The sequence below is a fragment of the Aulonocara stuartgranti genome (genome assembly GCF_965226115.1).
Source record: "Aulonocara stuartgranti genome assembly, chromosome: 3".
NCBI classification, from domain to species: domain Eukaryota; kingdom Metazoa; phylum Chordata; class Actinopteri; order Cichliformes; family Cichlidae; genus Aulonocara; species Aulonocara stuartgranti.
Window position 1 is genome coordinate 518037 of NC_138941.1, and position 27987 is coordinate 546023.

At 43.5% G+C, this 27987-nt stretch overlaps 1 protein-coding gene across 4 annotated transcripts; it reads right to left on the reverse strand.

The window, feature by feature from the left end:
* Positions 1-80: 80 nt before the first annotated feature.
* LOC309702325 (uncharacterized protein) lies at positions 81-27984 on the reverse strand. Of its 4 annotated transcripts, none has more exons than XM_082526999.1 (3): positions 27931-27984; positions 5044-5149; positions 81-1820 (listed from the first exon to the last, which is right to left on the reverse strand). In XM_082526999.1, the coding sequence occupies exons 2-3, from the start codon at positions 5059-5061 to the stop codon at positions 531-533; spliced, it is 1308 nt and encodes a 435-aa protein (XP_082383125.1). In that variant the 5' UTR covers positions 5062-5149; positions 27931-27984; the 3' UTR covers positions 81-530. The 4 variants fall into 4 exon arrangements, with proteins under 4 accessions (XP_082383125.1, XP_082383123.1, XP_082383122.1 ...); XM_082526997.1 differs by lacking the exon at positions 27931-27984 and adding an exon at positions 8289-8458; XM_082526996.1 differs by lacking the exon at positions 27931-27984 and adding an exon at positions 8281-8458.
* Between the last annotated feature and the right edge of the window lie 3 nt (positions 27985-27987).

Genomic DNA, 27987 nt, shown 5'->3' on the forward strand with positions numbered 1-27987 from the left:
TCGGTGTGAGTCCTCTCTAACCCGTGCAGCACGTTAACCGTCTCCAAGTGTCTCAGTGTTGTTTATTCACCTGACTGTTTGATAACTGTAAATCTCTGACAACAGTTTATTTGTACCATCTTCACGTGAACACATTCAAGAACATAACAGATGAAGAAACATTAAAAACTTCCACACTACATAAAGCAAGAAAAATAGTTTTTCTTTCAGGTGGTTTCAGAAAAACAGAAACATCAAACATCTCCAAGACTCTCTTTGAAAGAACTAAAAACCTTTGTTCTCATGGTCCAATCATGAGTGAACTCCCCGATGAAGCCTTGTGTGCTAAAACATGTCAGAGTTTTAAAGGTTAAACATGAGTTTCCAAAACGTTTTGCTGGAGAACAATGAACTATTTGACTGAGTTTCAATCATTTACAGACGAGCAAAACCAGGACAGAGAAAAAAGGACAAAACTGACTCAGTAAAACAACAGAAAAGAAGATCCCATGTAGATCTGTATTATGTAGAAGTTCAGCCCAGCAACCAGTTCAGTTCAACACAAGTTTAAATGATTCTATCTGAACTCTGTGGAGCCTGATCTCAAGCTTTTTGAGTCTGACACAGAAACCAGAGGATCTTTCTGTGTCTTCAGATTCACTGTGATCCAGTGATGGGAGTGATTTCAGCCCTGAGTGATCGCGCTGATGTTTGCACAGAGCAGACAATGAGGTGAATGTTTGGGCACATTGGTAACAGTGAAACAGTTTATTAGTAACGTGGGATCGTTTGTGTGCAGAGTATGATCTGAGATTCCTGAAGCTCTTGTCACACTGGTCACAGCTGTAGTTTCCTTCCATGTGTGTACGTTCATGAATGTTACGATGACCTGACTGTGAGAAGCTTCTCTCACAGTAGCTGCACTTGTAGAGTCTCTTTCTGGTGTGGATCTGTTGGTGTCGTCTCAGGTAATGTGGAGATTTAAAAGTCTTCTCACACAGGTCACATCGATAAGGTCTCTCCTCAGTGTGGGTAAACATGTGTTGTTGTAACTGTGCGTCTGTTGTAAAGTATTTGCCACACTGTTCACAGCAGTACACATCATGTCTAGTGTGAATGCGTAGGTGTGTATTTCGGCTCTCTCTCTGGCTGAAAGTTTTTCCACAGATGTCACAGCTGTATGCCTTAATTCCAGAGTGGGTAACTAGATGACTCTGTAAGTGGCTACTGTGAGTAAAAGCTCTGCCACACTGATCACAGCTGTACACTTTAACTCCACTGTGGATGAGCTGGTGTTTTTTTAGGGAACCCTTCAAGGAAAAAGACTTTCCACACTCGTCACAGCTGTATGCCTTAATTCCAGAGTGGGTAACTAGATGACTCTGTAAGTGGCTACTGCGAGTAAAAGCTCTGCCACACTGATCACAGCTGTACGCTTTAACTCCACTGTGGATGAGTTGGTGTTTTTTTAGGGAATCCTTCAAGGAAAAAGAATTTCCACACAAGTCACAGCTGAACGGTCTCTCTCCAGTGTGGATGACCTGATGCTGTTTTAGTGAAGCCTTCAGAGTAAAACCCTTCCCACACTCGTCACAGCTGTACGCTTTAACTCCACTGTGGATGAGTTGGTGTCTTTTTAGGGAACCCTTCAAGGAAAAAGACTTTCCACACAAGTCACAGCTGAACGGTCTCTCTCCAGTGTGGATGACCTGATGCCGTTTTAGTTTAGCCCTCACAGTAAAACCCTTCCCACACTCGTCACAGGTGTGTTTTTTCTCTCCCTTTCTTCTGTGAGGTTTGTCGGCCTCCTGAGAGCGCTGACTTCTGGCTCCATGTTGGTCCTGCAGTGACAGAGATACAAACAGAGGCAGTGAGTGAAATGCAGTCGTGGAACAAACTCAACCTTCAAACTCCATTAACACTAGTTTTAAACCTGAAGGTGGAGCGTGGCACCAAACACCTTAAAGGTCTCTTATCCCCACCTGCTGGTAGTTCTAACACATTACATCCAACCTGCTGTTAAAGATAATTCATGACTGTTCAAACACTAAACACACACACACACACACACACACACACACACACACACACACACACACACACTATTTTCTCTAATTTTTTAAGGCAACTTATTCCACTTAAAAGTTGCTCTAAATGTAACAGTTTTACAAAACGTTACTTTTAACTCGAGCATTTACTAAATTGCAGCTTGTTGAAAACTGTGTAATATGATGATGTATTTCATCTGGATACTGCAGCTGAGCAGAATAAATGTGGTGTGTTTAACAGAATTGCTTTCTTTAGAACTACAAGTAAGCCATAGAATATTTTAGCCTGTACAGGAAGCCAAGAAAGGTTATTATGCATTTTATCAATATTAGTATAGTATGAACATCTTCACACTAATCTGGACGCCTTATTCTGGACTAACTGAAGTCTGTTAAGATCTGTCTTATTAGCTGCTGACCAAATGATTGAACAATACTCCAGATGAGACATTACTAGTGCATTAATGACATCTTTCATAATGAAGAAGTGATACACAAAGAGCATTTCATAGCCATAGCTATGCCTTGTCGGCAGAGTTATGTGACATTAGTGATGTTTGTACTTTCAGCGTTAACTTGCTTTTAAAGCCTTTAAAATATACGCCGTTCAATAGTCGACCTTAATCTGACAGAGAATGTGATGATTTTGTGGATAATTAAAGTCAGTCATATATCCACAAACACAACAAGCTGAAAGTCAGTGATGCTGCTCGGTTTGCAGTCCTGAACATCACGGCACAAGCAGGATTCACTGCACTGTTAATGTTAGCTGTGTTATATTGCTGCCTCTGTTCGGTGGTGTCGAGCCAAACGGACTTTAACGTGTGTTTGAACGAGCTGACGGTTCACTCGTTAAGCTGAAAGAAAGATGCTTTAATCACAGCAGTCACACATGTGTCCACTGCACCATCTGGAACTCTTCTTGTTTACACTCGTAATAACACAAACACTAAATCCTGCTTCTCTGGTGCTGTTGTGTAGCAGTGTGTACACCTGAGACTGTCACCTGTCTGTCTGTCCTGCACTCTCTCTCTGTTTCTTTCTCTCTGATTGTGGAATAAAAGTATGAACATGTGTTTATAAGTTACACTTGTGTTTGAATCCTGCAGCTTATCACACATTTGATTTCCATGTGTGACGACTGCAAGTGTCCAGAGTGAGGACAGACTGAGGGACCCACTGCTGCACATCATCTGTGAGGCTTTGCAGCCCTGATGATCCACCAGGACAAACTCAGCAGTGTGTGAGGAAGAGGAGGAGGAAGAGCCAGCAGCAGCTGACAGATGGAGAGAATAGACAGACTGTTCCCTGTTTGTGAAGGACTGCTAGGAAAGTTTAACATAACTGTCTGTGCTGAATCAGTCTTATTAGGTAATGTTCAAATAATGTGATCATCCCAGTGTTTTCAGTGTGGGAGAAAGTACTCAGGGCCTTCAAGTTACACACTATGAAAGGCAGCAACAAGTTTAATGTTCAGAAACCTAAAGTCTGTATCAGCAGCAGGATGGAGCTAAAAATAAATGTTGGTTTCAGTTCTATGAAGCTTTGAGTATTTTGGATCAGTAGCTGCTGTGTTTGTTGCATCATATTGCTGTAACTGTTTATATGCTTTATATATTCTGAGCTAAGTTGATCTATAGTGTTACATCATATTCTATAAGGATGTTATGTGTTTGTAGACTTTCTGCCCAGTTTGACCCATTTAGCAGAAGTCAGCCTGTTTAAGGCTCTGATATCTATTCTGTGTGACTTACAGCAGTTATGACATGGTCTGATTTTCTCACCCAATAAAGGAATATTTCCTATATCAGTCTACTCTTCATTCTATCAGACACAGTTATCACAGCTCCTACATTTGCTTTTTACACATATATGTAAGCACTGAGCCAAATTTAGTACCAACATATTAAAAGAACAACATTTGTCTCTTATATATGATACATCTATATACACACTGTCACAGATACTTGTCTGTGAGTGAAGTGATTAATATAATAACTATAATATTGGCCATATTATATTTACATTGCCACAGTGAGATGACTTTAGTCTCATGAACAACATCAGCTAATTGTTATTTACAGCTAATCTTAAACGACTGTTCAGCACAGAAATGAAGCCCAACAATCATGTTTCACAGTCCTGTGGTCTCAGCCTCAGATACTCATCAAATCACACAGAGCTCATGTAGAAACAAATGAACTAAATATGTTCTCCTTCATTTCTGTCAAACAAAGCTGTATGAAACGTTTCCAGCTGTTAGTATCATGGTTGCTAGGCAACCTGGTCAGCGCGACGGAGGCTAGACGTCCCATTTCACGAGCCTACGAGCCCCGCACTTCGGCCTTAGCGGTCTTTGAGTACGCGGCCCTTGAGGACTTTAAAGCTGCAGAACCTGAATCGGGATAGAGCCATGATGATCTCCAGCCTCGTGCTCGCCAACATTCTCACCTGAGTTAAGAAGACGATCACTGAAATGGTCTCAGCAGGTCCTTTGATGACAGCAATGAAATGCAGTGGTAAGGCTTTTTGGGGATTAAGTTCGTTTTCATGGCAAAGAAGGACGATGCAGTTCATCTGATCACTCCTCATAACATTCTGGAGTGCAGGCAAAATGCTATTATAAAAACTTAAGCAGCAACTTCTCCAGGTTCCAATATTTATGCAATTCTCAAACCTTTTGGCCACGACTGTATAACCTCTTCTGAAGTTTAGTGGATATTATACATGGTTATGCTCAGGATGTGTCGGCCAGTTTCCACTGGAAACGCCTTTTGGTTAAACTGTCAGCGAGGAATTTGCATTTGCACTGTTACATTTTTATATAACTTTAATGCACATAAACAACAGCTGCTTGTTTCAGTGAAAATACATTGATGGGTTTTTAATAAAGTTGTGCAGCTGTAAAGTATTTTGTCTGGTGTCAATTCTATCGTCAGCTACATCGTTATGGCAAATGTTCAAATGTATATGGTGATAAATATCTTTGGTCATATGGTCCTGCTCTGTCTGTCACCTTCTGTGTTGAGCTCATTGTTTCCTCTGTAGTGGCTGAGCTGAGTCCAAGTAGCTGAAAATGTTCCTCTGCTGCTCCGTCAGACTCTCCTCCTCCTGCTGATCAGCTGGGACACAAAACAGATCTTTGTTAGGCTCCACACTGCACTGAAGAGTCAAAGTGTCTCATATGTTCATCTGACAAGTAAAAGAACACATTTTTGTTTCCCGAGGTGGGCAACTTGTTGGAAACAAACACAAAAGGTTTGAGCACTGATACCTGCCATTGCTGCCATTGAAAGATGCAACGCCAGCAATGTGGATTGTCAAGACTCAAACCAATCATCAAGCAAAGACAACAGGGATCATTTGTTTCTGTTTATTTAGCATTCACAGCATTTGTAGTTGCCTTCTGTGCAGGGGAAGTCCACGCACACTGTGTGGTACCGCCATCCGCAGAAGGTGCATTCAACCTCTGTAAGAGAAACGAGATTGTCTGAGACTGAAATGATATTAACTAAAGAAGTGGTGATTTGTAAAACTTCACATTTTGATCCGGGACGTACTCTGCATGAAAACAAGCGCTCACTCTTCCTGCTCAACAAATGACAAGGGCGGAGCCTTATACCACGTGATACAGAAGCTGTGCCGTGTGATGCTAAAATTAGCAGGGAAACAACAACGGAGAGCACGTCAGGGATGACGAGAAAGTGACAGGAGAAAATCCGTCCCGGTCAACCACCCAAACATCAATAACGGGAACCTTATACAGCGCTTCCCTATACACGTCGAACTCCCGCAGGCACAAAGACATCACGGAGGCTATCACTTATCACCTGACCAAAGATATGGCTCCATCAACACTGTGCAAAACGAGGGATTTAGGAAAACGATCAACACCCTAGACAAACGCTACACAGTGCCGTCCCGCAACTATTTTTCTATTGTTGCACTACCTGCTCTGTACACGCAGCGTCGAGCAACGGTGGAGACGGAATTTCAAGCAGGACAACATTTTGCTGCAACAACAAAACGTGAGACATTTGTTGTTTTATGTTTATTTATTGTTATGAGAGAATCATGATCTCAATTCTAAGCCAAAAAATCGTGATTCTCATTTTATGCAAAATCGTGCAGCCCTAACATTAACACAAAACTATTGTTTCACCAGAGAAACACACATGAAGAGAGAGAGAGAGACAATAACAGCTACCAAACAGTCGTCATAATTCGTCACACAATGAGAAAAGGACAAATCAACAAGTAACAATGACTAATTAATATTAAAATCTGTAACATAATGTATTGTTTGGAGTTTAGTCTGATTGGTTCAGGATGAGCTGCCATTATCCAATCACACGTCTGCTTACCTGCATCTTTTCTCTTTTTTCTAACCTGAGCACCTGATGGCTTTGAACTTTTGTTGTCCATCTTCCATTGGTTTGAATTTTGCGCTCCAGTACAAACACAAATCCCCCAACCCGAGGATCAGCACAATTAACCTAACAGACCTACACCTTAGTTCACAGATTCACTTTGTCTAAGGTTGATTTCTGGGATTTCACACAACCCAGGATTCAGATCGTGAATCCATGATGGGCTTGGATTTACATCATTATAAATGAAATGTGCTCTACTTGGAAGCAGCCGGCCCCGCCCCTTTTGACGGGTTGTGTGAGACTTTAAATCATCAAACTGTAAATTATAAATTTAAATTGTTATTGATCCTTTACCCCAAGTCCTAAAGTGTAGATTTATTTTCTTACTCTTCTTATATTTATTGTTTGTTTACTTGCACCGCTGTAACTGCAGCCTCGTCATCTCGTCTCTCTATCTGGTTGTTCAGTGATGACGCGACGAATCCTACTTCCGGGTCTAAAGTAGTCTGCGTTTAATATAGCTTTTGTGTTGTTAACATGTTTAATATTATGTATTTTCTTCTATTTGATCTCAAAAAGCTCCTAAAACAGTCAGTGATCACTGTTGACCTCCCTCGGCTTTTATTACCGCTAATCATTTATTTAAGCTCAGTTTTTAAAACCTTAGGATGTAACTACAGCCCAGCCCATGCAGCAGTATATGAATGACTAACCTCGTATTGTGGATGGATTATCTCAGTTGTTCTCCTGGCTGAAGTTTGGTCCTTTTACAGCATCCTGCCATGCGATTACATTTGTTCCTGACCACCGGGAACACTCACATTAACTTTTATCGAGTGGAAAAAAAGTTATCTTGTTTATATTATGCTAACATAGCTGTGTCGCTAGCGGTCACGTAGCACATCATTATATACCAGCTAGCCCAACTTCAGTAACCCTACAAACGTCACTGCTGTTTAGTTTTCTGTCTTCATTTATGCTGGAAGTGATAGCAGAGCTGTACGTTTGAATTTGTTTCCAAAACCCCGCAGTCAGGACCTGCTATATTGTATTTAGATGGAAGCTAGCGAGCTAACTTCCTGCTAACTTCTAACTCCGTTAAATGTCATAAATTCCGTTTTCATGGATGCCTGGATGTTAAACTCAATTGTTACACCTAGTAGAGCAGAACGCTGATCATTTTATTAAAGATGAAAGACTTTAGACAGTTTTTCAACTCTCAGTAATGCCATAGTGATCGTTTGATATATGGACCTGCAGCGGAGTTTAGACCCAGACACGGCTAGTGACGTCAGACTGAACAACCGGATATGCTGGACTGTCTGTAGCGGAGATGACAATAAAGTTTACTTTGACTTCAGCAGCGCGCAGGCGCACCGAGGGCTCTCGCGCTCACTTTATAGAATTTAGAAAAAACATCGGTGCAGATTATAAGTCTGTATCATAATATCTGTTTGTTGTGTTGTTTTTATTTTGTTTTGCGAGTTGGTTATTAGATGCCGCTCCAGCCAGCCAGAGACTCCCCGCCGCCCCGCCCTCTCCTCCCTGTGCCGCCAGCAGCACCTCGCAAACGGAGGGCGCCCTTACTCCCAGCAAATGGCTGATAGAAAACCGATCGGTGCCTACGAATTTCCCAATATGCGCTGGCATGACGTCGGGGAAGCATGGGTACGACCGATTCTTTTATTTTTTTCTTGCCAATACCCGTGATGCCCCCCCCACCACGATGCATTCTATTGGTTTGCACACTTACACACACCCAGCTGTGGTTTCCTGTTTTGCTGGACTCTGGAGAGCCCCGCCTTTAACGCTCTTCTCTCACAGAGAGCAACAGAAAACTTGGAAAAACTCCAGATTGACTGAACTCAGTTCAAAGTTACCTTGACACCTTTAGATGTGAGAGGTAGTGATGGTCCGCTTGAAGCTGACGCTCCGGTGCGTGTGTCAGAAAGATCAACATGCTGCTTCAGAAGCACCGTGTCGAGGCTTGATTCGTTTGGCCAGAGTCACGTGATCAGTGACGTCTGAAGCTTCGTTTAGAACGTACCTTTTTTTAAATCGAACTTTATTGAAACACAATTAGTATACAACATACAAACAGATGAAGTTTACAAAAGAACAGAACATGAACATACAGAACCAGGAGTAAAAAAATTATGATATGAGTAGGCGAAAAAAATCAACATATTGTAACGTGCAGTGGAGATGAAGCCAGCCGCGGAGGTGTGCAGGTGGATAGCGAATGAGCAACAGCTTCTGACTTTCCAAAAAGTACTCATTTATTTACAATATCAAAAATAAAAGTGCTACCTCTACCACACATTACTAAAGAGCACACTAGTCCGCGTACACACGGGAGCATCCATTACAGGAGGAGTGCGAAGAAGAACAAAAAGGGGGTGACACCAGTCGTGAGACAGGAGGCGCCGCCATGTGGTGATACACTGCATTACAATAGCAACTATTACATAGTCCCCCCCTGGTGAGAAAAAGGCTGTCCTCAGCCGTACACAGCCGAAAAAGCACACACCACACCTAACAGTACCCTATACATAGAGGTTACAGCTAAGATTGGTGCACACACACAGGGCAAAAGACCATTTAAAAATGAAATTGGTGAAAATAAGACGAATATGTACAGTGGAAAATCAGTTTTCTTAGTTTTTTTCACTTTTTTCTTTTGTTCTTTTTTTTTTTTCTAAGTAAATGCCAAGAATGAACCTTAACGCACGAAAGAGCCATAAAACTGGATTAAGTAGAGCAAACAGAAACATCTACATAGCATGACTCAAAGTAGCAATGAAAATAGACAGCATCAAACAGGTTTAACCAAAACATTTCACTTCAGATCAAGCCTGGTTGTGTGAAAATCATTAGTCCATCTTTTGTTGCTCCAGCCAGACGTAACTCTGGGGCAACGTCTGGGCCTGAGATTGTAATGTCCACCAGCAGCTGGGTGCTGGACAGATCTGGGTGAAACACTCTCTGGAACAGCGCCCACACCAGAAGAAGAGTCAATGTCCGGTAAATCAAAGGGGAATGGCTCAGAGTCAATGTCAGTGTCTGCAGGGGGGCCAGGGAGTTCAGACCCTCTGCGGTCTCTCTCTCAGCAGGCAATGAAACAGAATGTTCTTTGGAAGTGAGAGAGTCCCAGGTATGGAACGGTTGCATGTTCACAACATGATAAACACCTGCATCCACACCGGAGTCCACCCAAGTGAGCCTGTAGGGTTGCTGACGACACCGTCGTGGTGGGCCTGATCTCTGATAACAACGAGACGGCCTACCTGAAGGAGATTAGGAATCTGGAGAACTGGTGCCAGAGGACCTCCTTCTAAACGTCAGTAAGACAAAGGAGCTGATAGTGGACTTCAGCACTAAGCAGGAGAGGAACTACCAGACCCCCGTCATCAACGAGTGCCCAGTGGAGAGAGTGGACAGCTTCAAATACCTCGGAGTTCACATCACGCAGGACCTGTCATGGTCCTGTCACATCAACTCCGTGGTGAAAAAGGCCCGTCAGCGTCTCTACCACCTCAGACGCTTGAGAGACTTCCAACTGCCCTCCAAGGTGCTCAGGAACTTTTACTCGTGCACCATAGAGAGCATCCTGACAGGAAACATCTTAACCTGGTTCGGGAACAGCACCATGCAGGACAGACGAGCTCTACAGAGGGTTGTGCGATCAGCTGAGCGCACCATCCGCTCCAAGCTCCCTGACCTGCACTCAATCTACAGCAGGCGGTGCTGGACCAAGGCCAGGAAGATCGTGAAGGACCTCAGCCATCCCAACAACAGACTGTTCTCTCTGTTGAGGTCAGGAAAGCGATTCCGCTCCCTGAAGACCAACACAGAGAGACTGAGGAGGAGCTTCTTCCCGCAGGCGATACGGTCTCTCAATCACAATCACACCACCACACAGTACTGACCCACACATATAGTTCTTACACACACACTGGACATTCTGGACATTGTTTTCACTTCATCACTTAAATCACTGCTGCTGTTATTGTGTATATATTTATTTATACTTCTTGTGTATTTTGTTCATACATTCTTATATAGTTCTATATTGTGTATTTTGTTGTACAGTTATTTTATTTTCAATTTAATTTATATATTTTATCTTATTCTATCCCAGTGTGTTGTACAGTTATTTCATTTTTAACCTTAATTTATATTTTATTCCTTCCTAGTTAAATTTACCCTTTTTAATTTTTCATATTTATTTCCTTTCTTATTCATAGCCTTTTCCTTTTTTGTTTTCTTTAGGTCACGAGCAGTTGTCCAAGCATTTCACTACATATCGTACTGTGTATGACTGTGTACGTGACAAATAAAAATTTGAATTTGAATTTGAATTTGTAATTAACATCACTGAGTCTCTGAGATACACACAATGGTCCCTGAAACAGTGGTGCAAGTTTAGCAGTAAAGTTAGACTGAGCGTCTGACCTGGGGTGCGTCTTAACTCTCACAAGGTCACCAACACGAAACGTGGCATGTCGATGTCTCAAGTCATAGTAATGTTTTTGTCTGTCATGGCTATAGTCCAAAGCTGCTTTGGCGTGGTCGTGAGCTTCCTGCAGGGAGGCTCTCAGAGTCTCAGGGTAAGGCACACCCGGTTCATCAACACCTGCTGTAGAAGGCTGAGTGATAAGGTCAAGCGGGGTGTCTAACTCACGACCATAAAGCATCATGGCAGGAGTCATACCTGTACTGTCATGGGGGGCGGTGCGCAGAGCAAAGCAAATTTGAGGGAGAAACTTGTCCCATGATGTGTGCTTATCACCTACATAAGCGCGGATTGCAGTTTTCAGAGTCCGGTTGACGCGTTCAGTAGCATTTGTCTGAGGGTGATATGCCGTAGTGAGTCTGTGCACCGAGCCTAAGGCAGAAACAACATGTTCAAAAAGCTCACTCACAAAAGGAGACCCTCTGTCAGAAATGAGGTAAGTGGGTGTACCATGCCTAGCAAAAATGTCAGTGACGAATTTACCAGCTGCTACCTGAGATGTAGCTTCTTTGACAGCACTGGCTTAAACCCATTTACCGTATTTTCACAACCATAAGGCGCACTTAAAAGTCTTAGGTTTTCTTCAAAAAGTACGGCGCGCCCTATAGCGCAGTGCGCCCTGTGTGTTGTAATGAGGACGTAGTAGAGAACGCCATGAGAACGCTAAAGGGTGAAGTGCGTGCGTTGACTTTATCGCACATACCTGTATAAAAGAACAGGTATGTGCGTTATGCAGGACATCGTTGTTTTAACAACCCTGAAAATGGCAAAGAGACACGCTTACAAAGCACAGTTTAAACTGAAGGCCATCAGCTACGCGGAGGAACATGGAAATCGAGCAGCGGTGAGAGAATTTAAGATTAACGAATCGATGGTTCGCAAATGGAGAAAGCTAGAAAACAAGCTCCGGCAGGTCAAGAAAACGCAGCTGAGTTTCCGCGGACATAAGGCGAGGTGGCCCGAGTTGGAGGAAAGACTCGAGCGGTGGATCATCGAGCAAAGAACGAGCGGGAGAAGCGTTTCGACGGTCACCATTCGGCTAAAAGCAGTTTCACTTTCACTTTTTATGAAACGGTGCCATTTTTCCATCCGGACCAGGACTATGGTAGCGCAGCAACTTCCAGCGGATTATAAGGAAAAGCTGGCCATCTTCCGCTCCTAGTGCAGCAAACACATCGGCGACAAACACATCCAGCGATGGATGACCGATGGAGACCACAGTTTCACCAAGAGTGGAAGGCAGCGCCGGGCGAGTTACGCCACAATTTGCCAATGGATTGTAGATGCTTGGGCTAATATGTCTGCTGGCACTGTTGTTCGAGCTTTCGCAAAAGCCGGCATCATTTCCGAGGAGCCGCACGGCACGGAAAGTGACTCTGACAGTGAAGAAAGTGAACCTGGAATGTTTGATGGAGATTTAGCGCAGCTGTTCAATTCAGACACAGAGGATGAGGACTTCGATGGGTTTGATTGATGATAAAAATGTGAGTACCAAACTTTGTTTTGCTCCTGCTTTATTTTTAAATACGCACACTTGTATGCTTGTGTGTTGTTGATGATGACGATTACTGGTAATAAAAATGTGAGTAAGGTACCGAACTCAGGTTTGCTCCCGCTTTATTTTTAAATACGCATACGGTACTTGTATGCGCCCTATAATCCAGTGCGCCTTATGTGTGTGTTAAATACAGTAATGGCACACATAACTGAGACTGCGCCTTTTAGCACAGTGCGTCTTATGGTCGTGAAAATACGGTAGTCAAATAGTCAACAAACACGATCAAATAAGCATTACCAGTGGGGGTGCGGGGAAGTGGCCCAACAAAATCCACACCCACATACTCCCAGGGTTTCTGGGGGACAATGGGAACCATAAGACCGGCTGCTTTTTTCTGACTTGGCTTGGTGAGTTGGCACACTGAGCATGAAATCACATAGCTTTTCACATCAGCTGCCATTTTGGGCCAGAAAAACCTAAAACGCAGTCTAGCCAATGTCTTAGAAACACCCAAGTGACCTGCTGTGGGGTGGTCATGGTAATAGTCCAGCAAGGTGCCTCTCATGGAAGTAGGGGCAAACAGTTTCAGCTCTTTCAAAGGGTGCAAAGCACATATGGACTTGGGTTCTCTGTGATACAAAAGAGAGTCATACACAACATACTGTAACAAGGTGGCATTGTCCGAGCTGTTCAGAGAGTCTGCTTCAATGTCTCTGAGGAGTGGACCTGTGACATGATCGTCTAACTGCAGCTGTCTGAATTGTGAACGGTCAGCCAGAATGACGGGGGGCAGAGTACGAATGTCCAGGCTGCCCATAACAGCATGATCTGGTAAAAGATCAGTCGGCCTGTCACAGGTCAGAGGCAAAGGGTTGCGTGACAGTGCGTCGGGAACTTTGTTCTGTGCACCAGGTTTGTGCACTATTGTGAAATCAAAGTCCTGCAAACGAAGTGACCAGCGGGCAAGTCGGCCCGTTGGGTTTTGACGAGACATGAGCCACCTGAGACTGTTGTGGTCAGTGAAGATAGTAACATGAACACCTTCAACATATGGGCGGAAGTGTTCCAGAGCCCATATCACAGCGAGGCACTCCTTCTCTGAAGTGCAGTAGGGGAGTTCAGCTTTGTGAAGGGAGCGACTAGCAAAAGCCACAACGTACTCACGACCCTTGTCATCCTTTTGCATCAACACTGCCCCAAGACCAATGTCACATGCATCGGCGTGAATGGAAAAGGGACGGTTGAAGTCTGGAAATGACAGGATCGGGGCTGATGTGACATGATCCTTCAAAGTGTCCATGGCCCTTCGACAGCTGTCGTCCCAGTGGAAAGCATTGTCCTTTCTGGTGATGGCGTGAAGAGGTTCGGCATGGCGGGCATAATTCTGAATGAAGCGTTGATAATAGCCAGTCAAGCCAAGGAACTGACGGACGTGTTTCACTGAGGTTGGGGTATCAAACTCCTTAACCGCCTTTACTTTGTCCGGATCGGGCTTAACACCTGATGATGTGATGCGGTACCCGAGAAAGGTGAATTCATCGAGGCAGAATTGGCACTTTTTGAGCTTCAATGACAAGCCAGCAGCCTGGAGTCTGCCCAGCACCTCCTCAAGATTCACTAAGTGCTGTTCAAAGGTAGGTGAGGCGATAACAATGTCATCCAGGTAGACTGCGCACGTTTTGTAAATGAAGCCAGCAAGCACAGAGTTCATGAGTCTCTGAAAAGTTGCAGGTGCGTTGCAGAGCCCAAAGGGCAGCACCCGAAACTGGAAGAGACCGCAGTGAGAGATGAAGGCAGTTTTAGGCTTCGAGTCCTCTGCTACAGCAATCTGCCAATAGCCTCGCGCTAAGTCCAATGTCGAGACAAACTTTCCTCTTGCCAGAAAGTCCAAAGACTCATCTACACGAGGCAGGGGATAAGAGTCTTTTCGGGTAACTTGGTTGAGCCCTCAAAAGTCCACGCCAAGTGAACTCCAGGAAGCCCTGATAAGTATGCCCAATAATAAGGCCCCAGGTCCAGACGGTTTCCCTGCAGAATTCTACAAAGAATTCTGGACAATTTTGGCACCAGTATTCCACGGCATGTTGCAGGAAATCGAGGAAAATGGCAGACTACCACCAAATATGAATTCTGCCAACATTAGTCTCCTGCTAAAACCAGGCAAAGACCCTTTATTTCCCTCAAGCTATCGTCCAATCTCTCTTTTAAATGTAGACCTTAAAATAATCTGCAAAGCTCTCTCAAAGAGATTAGAGAAAATGACCCCCCTCTTAATTCATCCTGACCAAACTGGTTTCATAAAAGGTCGGCACTCCTCAACAAACACTCGTAGATTACTTAATTTAATAGACTACTCATACGATAAAAACATCGAAACCATAATATTATCTCTAGATGCAGAAAAAGCATTTGACAGAGTTAACTGGAATTTTTTATTCGCAACTTTACACAAATTTGGTTTTGGAAACTCTTTCATAAACTGGATAAGAATATTATACAATTCCCCAACAGCTCGTATCAGAACAAATGACCAGACATCCTCCAGCTTCTGTCTCCTGAGGGGCACCAGACAGGGATGCCCACTCTCCCCTTCACTTTTTGCAATTTTTATCGAACCTCTAGCAGCAACATTTAGACAGGCTACAACAATTAAGGGCATAAAATGTAAGAACATAGAACATAAAATCAGTCTCTATGCGGATGATGTGTTGCTTTTTCTGCAAAACACACAAACCAACCTCTCTGAGGTAATTACTTTAATAAACTGGTTTTCAAGAGTTTCAGATTATTCAATTAACTGGCCAAAATCTACAGTTCTCCCCATTAACTGCTCCTTCCATAATTCTTCCTCTGCCCCACTGCAATCCGGAAATATTAAATATTTAGGTATTAATGTCTCTCCTAAGCTTTCAGACTTAACTAAATTAAACCACATCCCACTTCTAAAGAAAGTAGAAGGCGATCTGACTGGATGGAAATCTTTACCCATATCACTCATGGGAAGGGTCGCCACTATAAAAATGATGATCTTGCCAAAAATAAATTACTTATTTTTGATGATCCCTAACAAACCATCACAAGATTGGTTCAGATCTCTGGATTCATATATTTCCAAATTCCTTTGGAAAGATAAACCCCCGCGTATCAGCTTAAAAACGCTACAAAGAACCAAGGATAGAGGAGGATTAGATCTGCCTAATTTTTACCAATACTTCTTAGCCAACAGGCTTCAGTTCATCTCAGAATGGTTAAAACATACCTTCTTAGTTGAGCCCTGGCTAGATGTTGAACAGGCACTATGCAAGGATCTAGAGATTTCAGACCTACCATTTATTAGCTCAAACATCAAAAGACATGAATGCTTTAAAAGTATCAACATCAGCTTTTCTCTGACAGCATGGTGGGAGTTTCTAAAAATAACGGAGTCTTCATTAATTCCATGCAAACGTACACCTATCTGGAATAACCCTGACATATTACAAAACAATAATATGATTAATTTCCCAGAATGGAGTTGTAAAGGAATTAAATACTTAGAACATATATTAGAGGGAACAGAATTTATTCCATTTGACAGACTAGTTGCACAATATGGGATCAACAAGACAAGGTTTTTAGAATATCAACAAATTAAATCCATAGTAAAAAAGAAATTTAACCTCAGTCAAGTTGAATTACAAACACCACTAAGTGCGGCACATTTTCTTACTCTTAAATCCCCCAAATTATTATCTAAAATATACAGAACACTTTCTAAATTAGATGAATCAATATCCCTTCCTATTGCAAAGTGGGAAGCAGATTTATCAGTCAGCTTAGACCAAAACTTCTGGTCTGAGATTTGCTTAAAAACCTTTAAATTAATTAAAAATCCCAGTCTGCAATTAATACAATACAAAATACTACATAGAGTGCACTATACAGGTCATCGGATGTTCAAGATGGGCTTTACATCCTCCGACAACTGCTCACACTGTCAAGGCAATACACCAGACAATTACATCCACGCTCTTTGGTTCTGTCCACCAGTGCAAAAGTTTTGGCGCGAGATATGTGAAGACTTATCAAAGTGTCTGAAATGTAACATTCCAACTTCCCCCTTAGTGTGTTTGTTGGGCAGCTTAGATAATGTCACTTCAGAAAAGAATATCGCCCATATGGTTTTCACTGCCCTATGCATAGCCAAGAAAACAGTCCTCATGAACTGGAAAAATAAAAATAATCTTAATTCTAACCAATATAGAAATTATCTATTAGATTACATTAGTCTTGATACAGCCTCTGCCACCACATCAGATCAATTGCTCTGGGCTCCTTTTATCAGCTCCATCACCTAGTGGGGGTGGGGGGGGTCATAGTTTGGTCCCGCCTTCACTGTTGTGATTGGTGTGGGGGTAGGGACAGGCTTAGGGCGTCGGGGGGTTCCCCGGAGGCATCTTCCTTGGGGGGCTCAACCCGGGGTAGCGGTCATGTCCGGTTGGGGGCGTGAGGTTCTGGGGGCGCTCCGTCTCCGGGCTGGGGCCCGGGCTGGGGCCCGGGTCGGGCCTCGGGGGCTTGGGTCCTGGTTGGTGTGTTGCCGGGGTTGTGGGCGGGTGGGTGCATGGGGGCCCAGCCCTGGAGCAGGGTGCCGCCGGTGCGTCGAGCCGCCTGGGGGGCTCTTCAACTGGTGGGGGAGATGGTCACATCTGCAGGAGCTTTCCTCTCTTCAGGGACTCTCTCTGCAGGAGGGGGAGATACAGGAGAGGTGGAGGAAGATCTCAGCCTGGGCGTTTACTGTCTTATGTAGTCTGGAAGATGAGTGGATGGTGGGGTGGGTGCAGTTTTCTCTGTGGTGGGGTTGGGTGAACTGTCCCGGGCTCTGTGGGGCCGGGAGGCGCTGCTGCACTGGGCCCCGGTCTGGATGGGCCTGGGCCCTCTTTCCCTGGCGGGTCGCGGAGTGTGGGAGTGCCTACTGGGGTCAGCGGGGGAGCTGGCCCCAGGGAGGGGTTACCTGCCCCTCCCTTCCTTCCCTCCCCATCTCCAGCTGCCTCCCTCTTCCCGCTCCACCACAACCACCCACACATGCAGGGCCTTGGAGTAGGGGTATGTCACCAGGGTGCAGAGGAGGCTACCCCCCCCTCTGTCCCCTTCCGGCTGCCTCTGTCATGGTCCTGGGTCGGTGACCCAGCGCTTTTAGTTATCATTTTCTAGTTTATGATGATGATTATTATTGTTTGAGTTCTGTGTGTTATATTTGGTCTGCCTTTGAGTCTGTCTCTGTCTATGGTGTCACCCCATCTGTTTGTGAATCTGTCTGTTTAGTTCAATGTCTTGCCTGGTTCCATGTGTCTGAGTTTCCTGTTTTATTGTGAAGGTTTGTGTCATATGCGAGTGTGCTCAGTTACGTTTCCCCTGTCTCGTCAGCTGTGATTTCTCCCAGGTGTGTTCCCCTTCTGTCTCTCATCCCTTGATTACTGCCGTCTGTGTATTTAAGCCCTGTGTTTCTCTGTGTCAGTGTCGCGTCGTACCGTCAACTAGCTGTGTGTTCTGCTTCTATGTTCCTAGTGTTTGGTCTCCCGCTCCAGTTTAGTGTTTCTTTCCAGTGTTTCAGTCCTTGGTTCCGCTGTTCTGACTTTTGGTTTTCTTTTGGTGAGTTTAGTTGTACGAGGTTTTTCCCAGCAATAAAGCTGCGCCTTAAGTTTCACTTCCGTGTCTGAGTTCTGCATTTTGGGTCCACCACTCCTGCTTGCCTGCCACACAGCGATTCATGACAGCCTCTGCCTCAATTTTTTCCCACAACTTAGACATTCACATTATTCACACTCTCATTACACATACATATAGGATCTTGGGGGTGGGCACAATCACCGAGTCCATATTACCATCAGGGTGTACACCTCACCCCTGGCGTCGTTGCCCACCTCTCAATTTTAAATACACTTAGACATTGAGGGCTATCAGGAGGGACTATGCGCTTACCTGCTGCTCTCTGGCAGGTAGCTCCATGCCCTCCTGGGTTTTAATTGCACCTTAGAACACACATGCATCAACACTACAATGAGCGGGTGGAGGGAGGTTTGGAGTCTTCTCCCACCCCCATTCTCTGCGGCCTGCTGGAGCGGGAGGGCTAGGAGGAGTTGGCCGTCCGACTGCGGTCTGGAGTGTGGGGCCTCCCTGCTGCTACGGAGTCGGGGTGGTCTGCCTCTCCCCACCGCAGGGAAAAGGGTAACACCACCTGGGTCTGGGTGCAGTTCCCCCCTCCAGGGGCAAGGGTACCTAGACCCGGTTTGTAGAGTACGCTTGGGGAGTGTGATCGTGTGTACAGCGTCTCTTTATGTCTGTCTCCACGTTGGTTGAGTGTGGAGTGAGTGCACATGAGAGCATGAGGGGGGGAATGGATGTTTGTGTCTGTGTGTGCCTGTATGTCTGTGTCTATATGTCAGGTTGGGTATCAGACACCACCTCTCTGGGGACACCTCAGGCCCTCCAAGGTTTGGAGGCCTATCTCCACCCACCACCACTTCCCCTGCCGGTGGCGGACTCCCTCAGGTGTCGGTGCGTTGGTGGTTCTTTGTGTCTGGGGGTGGGCGTCCAGGTACACACCGGCTCACTCCTTGGTGGCCACTTATCGGGGCCTGGAACCTGGGGCTCGCTCGGACCATTTCGGAGGTGGGGTGCCCCCGGCCTCTCGGCCTGGGGCTCGGTCACTCAGGCACAGCTGGCTGCCGGCGGAGCTCACAGGCGCGTCACTGCAACTCCCCCTGGCTTCTGCTCCGCGGCTGCTGAGTGAACCCTCATCTGGGACTCTCCTCAGCTCTTGCTGGGACAGTGGCGCGGCTGCCCCTCTGTTGGTTTTCCATGGTCTCTTGTGTTCTGGGGGCCTCTGGATGTCTGGAGTTTTGATCTCCTCCATACCTGCTTCATACCCTGGAGGACGGGGCTGTGCCCCCCCCCCCCCACACTCCCTAGCAGATCGTTACATGGAGAAACCTTTGGAATACAAGCACGCTGATCCACACAGGTATGCACACGGGTGTTCACTGCTCGTAGACTTAAATTACACCCTTCTTGGCTACTACTTCGAAGCACATCTGTCCTGCGTGCTGCACAACAACATTGAATATTTAGTATTTACTGCTGTTTACACTTAGCTAGATTAATGCGATGGTGTTGTGTTTAGTATGTTGCTTTGTTTTTTTGCTTGTTTTCTATTCTTCTCTCAACAGGTGATCCAGGAGATTTTTATTTTTTTTCTCCCCCCCTTTCTCACTGTCCCTCTCCCCTTCTGTTTTTCCTTTCCTTCCTCTTTCTTTCTCCCTTTCCTATCCCTCACTGATGTCTGTCCCGTCTGTAACATCTGAAAATAAAATATAATAAATAATAAAAACAAAGATCGACCAAATGGACCAATACGGCAATGCCACGAAGATCCATTTGGCAAAGTAAATCCATTGGGTATCCTTGTTGGTCTTCAGACAACAATTCTGATGGCTAAAGAACCAAATGGGACAGGCAAAAAAAAAAAAAAGTCCACACAAAACCTTGGTTCCGTGGCCGCTCTATTTACAATGACTACAGGAGCTGCCCAAGGGCTTGTGGAAGGTTCAATGATGTTGTCCTTCAACATTTGTTGCACTTGTTCTTCAATCACACGTTTCTTAGCAGGTGACGTGCGATAGGGTGGGAGATTGACAGGTGTTGCATTGCCAGTCTCTATGGCGTGCTCAGTGAGAGCCGTTCGACCAAGTTGACCATCAAACAAGGAGCTAAACTTGCTGAGCAGATTTAGTAAAGCATCCTTGTTGTTCTCTGAGAGACTTGCTTCAGACAGTTTGGCTGTTAAGTCTGAGCGAACCAAGTCCAAAGACATCAGTGTTCCAGGTGAATGTGAGTAATCATTTTGAAGGTCCTCTTCATTGTCTGCGAGTGGGCAGGGGATGTCCTCAATGTAGACTGTTCTAGTGGGAATGTGAATAGAAACAGAAGCTCTTGCCATAAAATCCATTCCCAGAATGAAAGGAGAGGACAAATCTGGTATTATGGCAAAAAGCTGGTAAAAGTTCTTGTTCATGAATCCAATATCCAATATCCAAAATTCCTCTCAGGATGCGTTCTTGGTTGTCGGAGGGCAGAAAAACTGTCTTAAACAGTTGACAGAATTGAGCCCATGATGTGATGTGGGAGCTCAGTGCCTTGAACCATTTCCCGGGCTCTTTTGCAAGAAAGTGTGGCAGTTCGTTTAGCAATTGCCCATCAGTTAGGTTCAATGAGGCTTTGTATGTGCCAACTGCATTTAACCATTCCTCAGGTTGCACTTTTCCGTCCCCAGCATACACAGGAGGCTCCAGCTTTGCGTGATGTAAAGCTGCCGCAATCACTCTGGAAGTGCTGCTGAGTTCAAGTGAGTGAGATGGGAGGAAAGGATTTGTAGGTTGAAATGGGTTGCTGGGCAGGAACGGATTGGTACTGTTGGTGGGTTCAGTTTTGTCCATCACATGAACATGAGGTGTCGATGTGGCCATTGGGAAAACAGGAGACTGTGGGACTGCAGGAGGGGGAGAGTTCCCCGTTGTGAGTTGGTCCCACTGCCTTAGTAAACTCTGCTGTATGTTCAGTGAATCACGTAAACAATCACTAAGCTTACTCACCTCAGTTCTTAACTCCACCACTTGTTGGCTAAGGCTAGGAGTCACATTTTCAACTATCTGGCACATAGGTAACGAGGTAAGTTCCATGTCTGAGTCAGAGTCGTCTGGGCAGTGTGCCATTGCGATTTCAAAAAAATTAAGCCGCTCCAGGGCACAGCGCAGTTATTGATTTAGCAGTAAAAGAGTCAGTTAGGTCAGACTAGAAAGACAAAACTGCAAAAATGCGTTCAAGATTAAATTTAGAAAAACCACATATAAAATTTCGCCCAACAACTGAAATTAGACTGGAGTGATCAGAACCATGTTATTACAATAGCAACACTGCAACACTAGAGCTCAATGCAAGATTAGTTTTAAGTCGTTTCGTTATACTGAGCCGAAGACCAGCACCAACGGTTGTAGTCGGCCAAGCTATCACTTACATGTGCTACAGTCAGTCTCAGCAGAGGGAAAGGGGAATGAAAAGCCAGCAGAAATGTTCATGTCCAGGCTCTCCACAGAAGAATTAATCCTTAGAAGACGAAACCAACAACAAATAACAAATCCACGGAGTCCATTCGCGTCGCGGAGTCAGCTTCTCTTTTTCTTTCTCCCAAGCGGAGCAGCGGCACACCACGGTATCCAGAAATTAGTCGGGTCCCACCTGAGCTGAGGCTGCGGCCATGGCTGGAGAAAACGTCCGAGCGTCCGCAAAACTGGGGGGATTTCCGAGACAGTTCACGTGCTAGAAGAGAAGAATCCTCGGCGGGATGCAAAAGTCGAGGCGCCGCCATGTGGTGATACACTGCATTACAATAGCAACTGTTACAATATAAATATTGTTCTGAGAGGCTTTTTGTTGGTTGAGTCTGAAATTGATTGTATGTACAATTCATATCCTTATAAAAAGGCAGAAATATGGTGTTTTATTAATAAACTTACATTTATGGATATAAAATAGCTAAAAGTATTAACAAATTTTTTATAAAAAAACATTTATCATTCTTCCTGGGGAACTTAAAGAAACAGAATAAAACATTTTGCCATCGTAAAGAAAACTCCCTTAAACTATAGACAATAACAAAACTGCTAAATTCTTCCAGAATCTCTGTGTAGAGGAACCAAAAGAGATGTGCCACAGTTTCTGGATGATCCCCACAGAAAGTTCAATTAGTATTTATGTCTCTTTTAAATGTTACCATATAGTGACTGGCTGGGTAACATTTATGAAGAATTTTATATGAGATTTCCTTCACCTTGTTCACAATTAGATATTTATGGGATCATCCAGACTGTCTTCCAGGTGATATCTGGAACATGTCGGTTCCAGTAAGATATTCTATATATGGGAGAGACATGATATCTTCTTGGAATAAACTACGTATTCTCTTATTGCTGTTACCAAGTTCCTGTGACATTAAAGTCCCTTAGGGTATGGCACCAAGCACCATTGAGAATTCCCCAACACTGTTTGACAAGTTTGACGAGCATCTTGACTTTTGGTCTTTGGATATTAACAGTCCTGGATATGTGACTTCTTGTTTAACAGAAATGTTACAGAGAGCATTTGCAGTGCAGCCTTTAATTGCTAGTAATTCACATTTTTTAGATTTCGACATAAAGCAGATGCCTCAGAGAAATCACTAATAACACTAAGGGCTGGACGGATTTGATTTGCATTCTTCAAGAAGAGTGTGGTGTCATCAGCTAGCTGGCTGATGATGAGCTCCTTATCAGCTGTGCTGATTCCTTGTATAACAGGTCAAATCTCGGGGTGGAGTCTTAATCATTTTAATTGAGCTATTGCCATTCGTGTACAAGGTTTTGATAGCTTTACAGAAAAATGCCAAATTTTTCCAAAGAGTGGAAAATAAATTGATGTTCAATTGTATCAAAAGCCTTTTAAAAATCCAGGAAGAGAATGAAGCTATAGTCAGATACCAAATCAGAGTAATCAAGTAGATCTAAAACCAGTCTCATGTTCTTAGAAAGGTGTCTGTTTCTCATAAAGCCTGATTGTGTCTCATCGATAATTGTGTCCAAGAACTCTTTCATTCTGTTAGCAAGTACTAAAGCCATAATCTCATAGTCATCATTGAGCAGACAGATGGGTCTCCAATTATCAATAAGAAGTAAGTCTTTGTTTGGCTTTGGAATAAGTGTTATGAGACCCTGAGTAAGAGTAGGAGGGAGGATGTTATTCTCTACACTTCCTATGAAAAGCTGCAGTAAGAACGGAGCCAGGAGATTAGAAAATGATTCATAAAACTCTGCAGTTAAACCATCTGTGCCGGGAGATTTGTTGGCCTTAAGTGCAGAAATAGGATTACAAACGTCCTCCACAGTCAGAGGGCTGTCACAGTGACTTCTATCTTCCACAACAATAGTTTTTAGGTTTTTAATATTATTGAGAAACAGCGTTGAGACATATATATATATATATATTCTACTTTTCTAAATGATTGACTATTTCAATGGAGAACCTAAATGACACGGACCCGTGTTTGTTATTACATATCTCTATTTTGAATGTGACAAGTCTATCATTGCCTGTTATTCATAGGTATTAACAGAGTTTTTGGCCTTTTTTTCCTCTATAACAGTTAATTGACTCTTTACAGTGGCCTGCTATGGTTAATAATAACATGTTCAGTCATGAGTGAAATCAAAGCTTTTCTTCACTTTAGCATTTAACATTCCCAACAATATAATGTGATACCTTAATTAAAACACAGCTAATAAAACACAATTTTCTTAATGCAAACATCAGTGACTCAACATTAGCAACCAAAGGGTTCAGTCTGCAGCTCACACTCATGTGAAGCTACAGCCTCCCCCTTTAGTCTCTGTCATCCTTCTGCTCCTGCAACAACAAAACAAGACAAAACCTCCACCCTTCTTCTACAGGCTGGGTGAATTGTTGTGGACATTCACTAATCCTAAAGTCGGCACCGTTTTTGTCTCAGTATCAAGTCAGTTAAACTTTTAGTCGTCAGTCCGTCACAGTCCAGTCACATGCATACACCCACACACATTCATACCAGATATTGCTGATAATGGAGTCTCACGCGCAGCCTATTCGAGCCTCCATCACCAGCAAGATGACGTCATCATTTTAAAGGAAAACAGCTCCTTGTTTTTGGACTGGATTGACTCGCTGCAATCCTTTTATGCTCAGGACTTCTCATGTGATCAATGTCACATATAAGTGAATTTCTCCCAAGCCCATTATAATCATGGAGAAAAACACTTTGCCACTGTTTCCAGTAAGAATATTTTATAGCGCTTTAAAGTTCAACCTCTCAGGTCTGGATTAAAGAGCTGATTTGTTAAATCGGGAACTCACAAAATACCAAAATATCACCACCGCTGGATCACACCTCTCAGATGTTCTTATCTCAGTGCACTGTAACAAAAGCACAAACAAACGCAACCAATAAAATACTAATAAAGTAACAAATACTGGGGCCCATTGCAAACATGTCCAAGCATAAAACCATCTTTCTCTCTCTTAGAGAAAGAAAACAATCCAAACCTCACTGATAAAATCAACCTAGTGTCAAGCAAAACCCAAAAATCAACCAAAACTTCACCAGAAAGTTTTCCTCCCTCCCGGGACAATATTGTGCAGGAATACAGGCACCGTAACTCCTTTTGCACTGACAAAAACATGTTGGATTTACTTGATTCAATAGTGGACACTGGTTGCACACAAAGGTTTTGCTTTGGCAGAAACTTAAACAACTGAGTTAAATCAACACAACCTTTTCATATTCAGTAAACCTGCATGTTGTGTTCATAAAACACGATTGAAACATGTTCAGATGGAGTAAGTTGAGCTCCTGGAACATTTTAATCCTTCAATTGAAATTGAATGGGTCTACAACAACTACCATCCTCCTATCTCTATCCTGGTTGCAGCAGGGCTGGGAAATAACCATGAAGTGATAGGTTACCAGGCAGGGTACACCCTGGACAGCTCACCAGTCTATCAGATAGAAACACACAGCCGTTTACATTCATGGATAATTTAGCCCAGGACCTTCTTACTGTGGAGCAACAGCACTAACCAGCATGCCAACAATGGAGGAAATACAGGAAAGCTATGATTTCCTGTATTTGAGGCAGAATTATTTTGTTCTTGCCCTTGACAGGTTAATCCACAATAAATAGCAACAGCATGCATGTGGTGTGTGTGTCGTTGTCTGCCTCTTATAACTCCAGTGATTTTCCTGTAGTTTGAAATCTTATGCGGTGTTGACACAATAATTTGTTGTAAACCAGGAAATTCCCAACTGTGGTAGAAAGCACAGCTTAGCCTTAGCAAATGTTCAAAGAAAAGTCGTCCCTTCCTGATTTCTGCTTCACTGATAAATATTGTCACACTGGGGTTTTTGCAAATGATATCAGTGAGCACTGTGTGGCAGCTGGAGTCAGACAACTGAAGCTCCCACAATCAAGACCACAAACAGCTTTCAAAGGAGATTTGAAGCTTTTCTGGCAGCAAGCTTCATGATTTATGGGACTGGAACTGGAACAGAAACTACCTGATCACCAATGGTGAGCTGGCATGGAATTATTTTTATGACATTTTATCAAAGTTATAAATAAGCAGAGGTGGGACCAAGTCATTGTTTTGCAAGTCTCAAGTCTTTATCCTCAAGTCTCAAGTCAAGTCTCAAGTAATGTCAGGCAAGTCAGAGTCGAGTCTCAAGTCACTGGTGTAAAAGTCCGAGTCAAGTCACAAGTCTGAAATTTTGAATTTCAAGTCCTTTCGAGTCTTTAAAAAAAAAAAAACGAAAAAAAGCATGTTGCAGTTATGCTAAATGTAAATATTAGACCATGTAATTTTTAAATCTGTTTTTCTCAACACATGACAAAATAGTGAACTTAGAAAATATACACAAATTGTGAAATTGCACCTCTTTAAAATGCAGCTCAATTAAACCTAGCTCCAAGAATAATTTTCACCGACAGTTCTGAGATAAGCTGCATGTTATTCTTGGATGCGGTTGTAGGACCGTCTTTAAAATCGCATGACAAAAATATCATACATATTAAAAAAAACTGCATCACCAACGTAGCCTGGACAGCATTTGCTAGTTAGATGAAGTCAGCTATCTCATCGTAGCATATTTATATGCATATTTATAATCATACGGTTCTTGGAGTGAGCGCATACACTCATGAAGTTTAGTAACTTCAGGTCACTGCAACAAGCCCAGGTACAGTTTACCGACGGATGGGTGCAGGACCTTGAAATGCACCGTGTAGAACGAAAGACCATCGTACGTATCATAAGTTTACCAGTCTCACAAATTGTCTTCATAAATACACATTCCTTAACCGTTTATTAATAGGACCTTTGAGCTCAACGGTAATTAATTAGTAGTGGAAATAATTTCTGGTAGCATCACAGAAATGTAGCAGTGACAATAATACTGTATGCTGTAATCGTACTGGGCAATTAGTGATACAAAACAACTGTTTTATCCTGTGAATAAAAGTATATGTTTTTGTCAATGTGACATAATAACAGAAGCGAAACGCAATATTGTGTCAGGACAATTCACTATTTATGTACAATTAACCAATTAGCATAGCGCGACAATTTCTGTTCAGCGCCAGACTTGCTTGTAACCTATATCACCAATTATGTTATGAAAATGACGCATTAACTACAACAGCAGACTGACCTTTGTGGAAATGCTTGGAGCAGACTAACCTGTGAGCTGGAGTGTTCTGGGACGTTATATTTGGTCTTTGAATGGCTGCAATCCAGGCCACCCGTCGCCTGTTTGTCACTTCGGAAACATGGCTCGAACAATTTCTCTTCAACGACGTAATCCGATAACAACCGATCTCTTTACCCGTCGGCTTCCCGTGGCTGTCATGCGACCGGCTATTGCAGTTAATAATACAACAGCTTCTTGACATTTTTGTGTTTCTTTTTATCGCTGTATAACTGATTTTAATTGAAAGCCTGCGTGCGCTAGTACCGCTTGCCACGAGTTCCCAGAATCCTTTGCGGTTCTACCCGTGAATGACGTCACATTTTCAATCTCTATATAATATGCATGTTAAATTTTATATTTGGGGTGAAATATCAAGTCTTTTCAAGTAAACCGGTTCAAGTCCAATTCAAGTCCCAGGTCATTGGTGTAAAAGTCCAAGTCAAGTCACAAGTCTTAGAACATTTTTTCAAGTCAAGTCTAAAGTCATAAAATTAATGACTCGAGTCTGACTCGAGTCCAAGTCATGTGACTTGAGTCCACACCTCTGTAAATAAGCATGCCCATTAACACATAGTGAGTGAGCATGTTGTCTTCCCACGCAGTGAACAGCGGATGCTAATGTTTTTGTCACTTTTTACAGAGTCAAACTCAAAGTAAGGTCAGTGCTTCCACGCTTTAAACGCTGCACGCTCACACTCTCTCCACACTCGATAGATTATCCATTGTTCATCTGCACACAGCTGCGGTTTTAGTAACGCAGCGTGCTTACGGGAAAGTAACAGTAATCTAATTACCTTTTTTGCAATAGTAATCCCTCACTTTACTCGTTTCTTGGAAAAAGTAATCGGATTACTGCCCATCTCTGGTTGGAGCTGTGCACTTGTGGGTTCCACCTTGTGTACACGTTTATCTTTGCTGTGTGTACTTGTACCTCTGAGTGGAAGCTGAACTCTTGAGTTCGAGTATCGAAGCATCAGCTGTGACGTTAAAGTCCAAACAGCTCGTTCATTTGACGTGCAAATGAACGAAGGTAACGCCGTTTTCATGTGGATGTGTCACTGAGACACTTTCCACATCCACAGCTCACAAAATGGGAAAACTATAGAAGTATAACAATGAAGAAGTTACTATGTTACGGGTCCCAAGGATGAAGACCTCGATGACAAATATGTTACCTGTAAAAGCAGGTGAAGAGCAGAGTAAGGAAGACACGATGCGTCTCTGCTTTCCTC